Source organism: Atta cephalotes (genome assembly GCF_000143395.1).
Source record: "Atta cephalotes unplaced genomic scaffold scaffold00009, whole genome shotgun sequence".
In the NCBI taxonomy this organism is placed as follows: Eukaryota; Metazoa; Arthropoda; class Insecta; order Hymenoptera; family Formicidae; genus Atta; species Atta cephalotes.
Window position 1 is genome coordinate 5157628 of NW_012130073.1, and position 4676 is coordinate 5162303.

At 33.4% G+C, this 4676-nt stretch overlaps 1 protein-coding gene across 1 annotated transcript in view; it reads left to right on the forward strand.

The window, feature by feature from the left end:
- The window catches only part of LOC105627653 (peripheral plasma membrane protein CASK-like), a 38326-nt gene extending 34270 nt beyond the window's left edge, over positions 1-4056 (forward strand). Inside the window, exons 9-11 of the mRNA XM_012208930.1 lie at positions 726-918; positions 1596-1717; positions 3859-4056. Coding sequence (XP_012064320.1) covers positions 726-918; positions 1596-1717; positions 3859-4056 — 513 coding nt within the window. The remainder of the gene's footprint in view (positions 1-725; positions 919-1595; positions 1718-3858) is intronic.
- Positions 4057-4676: the final 620 nt, after the last annotated feature.

Here is a 4676-nt window from a genome sequence, read left to right on the forward strand (position 1 = left end):
ATACACGTGGCCTCGTTCTTTCTTATTATCTCCAATGAATGTGTGTGCGCACGCGCGCGTCGTATGGTGTGGGTACCTATGTGGTGCAACAGTTAGCCAGTGACCTAAGGTAGGAACACTCGCGGAGTCACCCCCATGCTTCTTCGGTGCAACACACGTGCAACTGGGCTATCGATCGCTATAGCGGGAGCGAAGCTCCGGGCGGTTAATGAAAATAACTATAGTAAAGTACACCTCGCGCTCGGTGTGCACTGCTTAGGGCTTTTTTTATGTGGCTGTACGTTCGTCGAACCCCCGTAGACTTCGTGGAAACAAGTACACTCTCTCTCTCCTTTTGCTTCTCCATGACGGTGTAATACGCCCCGATTGCAGGAAGGGAAAATAATTGCATATCACTTCGCTGCTGCTTCAGCATTTTCTTTACGATGTTTATGATGTTTACGATGTTTGCGATGTTTGCTGTTGCTTCACACAATGTCTATGAACAAAATTTTTATTTATTTAAAAGCCGATTGATTTGCGCTGATTTAATAAGTTATTTTTTTTTGTTTGATAATTTATTGATGCCTCGAAGAAATATTTTTCTAAATTATAATAAAAATTATAATTATTTTGGCACTTGCAGTTTTGGCATTTGTGATTCATTGTGTCATTCCTTGTCAATAAAAGCATGGTCATTATTTATTTTACAACAATTGTTTTATAGCGAATGAACGGATCTTAACTTACAGGATCGTGATAAGGGTGCAGCCCGTATACATTTAGGTGACACTATAGAAGAGCTTAAGAAATTCAATGCGAGGCGAAAATTGAAAGACGCCGTAAAAGCAGCCGTCTCCTCGTCGAAGTGGCATGCTCCGTATTCAGAAGCTAATGGCGACAATTTCTCTGACGTCGGCGATGACGAGATAACTACAGGTATATCGAACGCGAGCGATTTCGGAATTTCATTTCTCCGATACGGTACAAATATTACAAAATGCAATGCAGATAAACGTGTTCCCCTCGACAGATATTTAATTTACAAGGAGGAAAAGGACAAACAGATTTTATTTGGATGAATTTAATCTGTGTTCCAATTATCAGAAACATATTGTACAATATTAAAAATTAAATGAGAAAGCGTTTTAACGTTTCGCTAACGTCAAATTTGGTTTCTTCAAAAATTCAAAAGTACTCTGCATGCATTTAATTGATCGTGATATTTTCAGCAATAAAAGTAATGATGATATGATATAGGTTAATATTTCGTTCACATGTTCATAGCTTACTATTTCAACAATGAGAGATCGATGGTATCGTGTAATTTGGAAATTCCGTTATTTCCGCGAACATTACGTTAATAGGCCAAGCAAATGAGCGCAAATAAGCACGAATGAATAATTTGCCTCAATGAGTGGGAATGGCGTTACCAGTATAAATTATTTATTTATACATATATATGTTTACGTTCGCTCGCTTGATCTGCATCCAGCTTAATTGAGATTACTCAGTATTGTCTACCGCTATATACATAGATTACAATTACAATAAATCATCAAATGCTTCAATAACGATTTCGTAAAATCAATATTTCATACGTTCTTACGTTATAGGCGCTGTAGCTGAAATTGTGGATTGCTTGGATGACATTGAAATTCTTGAGGAAAGTGACAGACTGTTGCGATCGGAAGTTCTCAATGCCGTTGATGATCATCGAATTCGAGTCATCTTAGAGGTATTTTTTACAGTTATTCGTAATTATATAAAAATAATAAGAACATGCCGACTTGGCAAGATAATGAAAGAGTAAGATTAATGATTAAAAGATTGCAATGAACTATGAAATCTCAGTATTCAAACTTTTCGCTTATCAGACAGATAATGTCGATTTAATTGTAAATGTATGAATTATCGCGTATTCATTGCGAAAATACTACGCATATATCCTTTAATGTCTTTAGATATTCAACATAAATTGACTTTAATTATACAGTAACTTCTGTTTGTACGATAATCGATTGTTCATTTTATTTTTGTTCAATTTTTATTTTGTTGTGCGAATTTTCGTAACTATAATTGGGTCTTAATCGGTAATAAAATATTTCTGATTCTGTGCAGGTTAGAAATAAAAAAATTTATGTCTACCGTAAGAATTAGTTAAAAATTGAAACACTTAATCTTAGAAAGCAAAGTTTTGTTCGAAAATAGTTTACTGTATAATAGATTCTTTTTTTTTTAATATAATAATATTCATTAATAAAATATCACCTGGTAATATCGTCTTAATTATAAAAATATAACTCGCTAAATGTACGTATAATGAAATTACAATTTTATACATTTAGCGAGTTTATTTCTTCTTTTTACAATTAAAAATATAAAAGATGTGATTTGAGTAAAAAGAAAACTCTAAAAAAATTTTATTACAAATTGCATCATTATATTAATATTATTTGTTTCATTAATTCGACATTTTTCCAATAGAAAGAATCGTCACTTTTATTTATTCAAATAATTCTTTTCTTCACTTAATTTTCATAAATAAGTAATTTGTAATAGGACTTTTCTTTATGTCTGATATTATTTTTGTCTGATATTATTTATATTTTTATCAACAGCGAAATTTTCTGCAATCAATTGCAAGTAGCAAAGACAGAATGTTTTTGTCACACGTAGGGTAAAACAGAATGAATTTCTTACCAAGGGCGGGTAACGACCATCACTTCCCTTTCCTGAAACGCTTGCGTATATATTTGAATTGTTATCTTTCGATTCGCCCAGATCGATAGCCATGTTGAAAGACACCCCTTTTTTGCGATTGAGTTTCGTCGCTGCAGAGCTTGAGCTTTTCTACTGAGAGCGGAGCCACTCATCCCCAGCTCCCTCAATGGTCCCCCCCGACCGTGGAGGGATAATGTAACCCTCTGCGGGATATCCCGCGGGAACGAGCTGCTCACTCTCGTTCCTTTCGAGGAAAATCACGCAAGCGCTACCTCCGAGCTGGCAAGATGGCTGCCGTGGAGTCTCGATAAACAACATGCCACGCACGATCGAGGGATCGCACTATCGCGCCAACACGCGTGTCAATGTAAACTTGTTCTTTGGTGTTTCTTGAAGTGTCACGTGGCCGAATGAGCCACGTGCTAGGACCATGTTACACGTGGTCCTAATCTGGTGAGGCTTATGCACTGTTTATGCAGCAGAAATGCATCTTTGTCAGTTAATGTTCATCGGCGACGCCGAGCTAGCCGGCGATCTGCTCGAAATCGCGGGTTTCCTGGTGAGTAAATTAATTCGATCAAGCCAAATATAAAGCAGGAATATTGTCATGCAAATTCGGAATTTTATGTACATAAGTAATACCGAATTGTCGCAAATTTAAGCGCGTTCGCTGTATGATCGGAATATGTCGTGAATTATTTACAAATTGTTTTCAATCTCACTTGTCAGTATATGTGTTATCTAATAATATTGTAATTTTCTTAATTTTCAATCTTTTTAACAAACACTCATTTTTTATTATATTATATGATATTTATTATTTAAATTTATTTTTTACTACGTTTTAAGAATATTTTATGTATTAAAATTAAAAATAAAAATAAATATTGCGTGGAATTAAACAATCACAGAAAAGTTTGAATACTCGATGGGTTTAATCTTTTTAGTTATTAAAAAAATGTTATATTTTTTAGCATTTTAATAAAAATAAAATTTTAATAAAAATGAAATCTTGCAATCTGCATTTTTAATTTCAGAAAATGTGTGATGATTATTTTTTGTTAAATAATACGATAATTACTTGTATAAACGATATGAAAAAACAACAGAAGGATTTAAAAAACTTACATTAATGATGATATTTCTGATTTCTAGCTTTATGACAGAATCTCAGGTCGTGTACCTGCACCATATCGAGCACCACAAACGGATGCGGTTCAACGTGCTCATGACGTTGAAGAGATTCTTCGGGAAGCAGAGCATTCGGCGGTGCGAAATATCGATAGAGCCGATCTTCGAGAACTTCACGAATTATTGGTCCAGCCACATATGAGGGTAAGTACATTATATTAATGTAACATTAGAAAACTAATGCAGATGGAATAAATAACTTGCTCTCTCTCTTCCGCTTTTCCATCACAAAGTTAATTCTTTTAACTTAATAATTAACGTATCTGTTAAGCTATTATTAAAAAAATTTTTTATCAATTTCATGTCTTTGTTTACATATATTATTTTATATGCGCTATTAAAAAAATTGTTGAAAATTGTAAACAAAGAAACTGATACATTTTAAATCAATCTTTAATATAAATTTATTTATTAACGAATATAATTCTTACTTGAAATATTTTATGCATAATGTTGGAAATTACAGTTTGAGATTGCATTGTTGTGTCAAGCAGTTATTGCAAAATCGATCGTCAGTAGTTACGGGCTGCGTCACATTTGTAATAACCCAAGCGTTAATCAGGCACGACTTGATTCGTATTACATTACGAATCAATAACGATTTTTCAATTGCTCACGTGAATGAATTCAATTAATAAGAAAATAGGGGAAATATTGATGATTAATTACAGCTTGAATGATACAAAGTAATTTCTTAAGAATACCTTTAGATATTGATTTAAAAAAAAAGCTATGCTCTGTGTATCTTTTTATTAACAATTGTATAATATTTTAATTATATA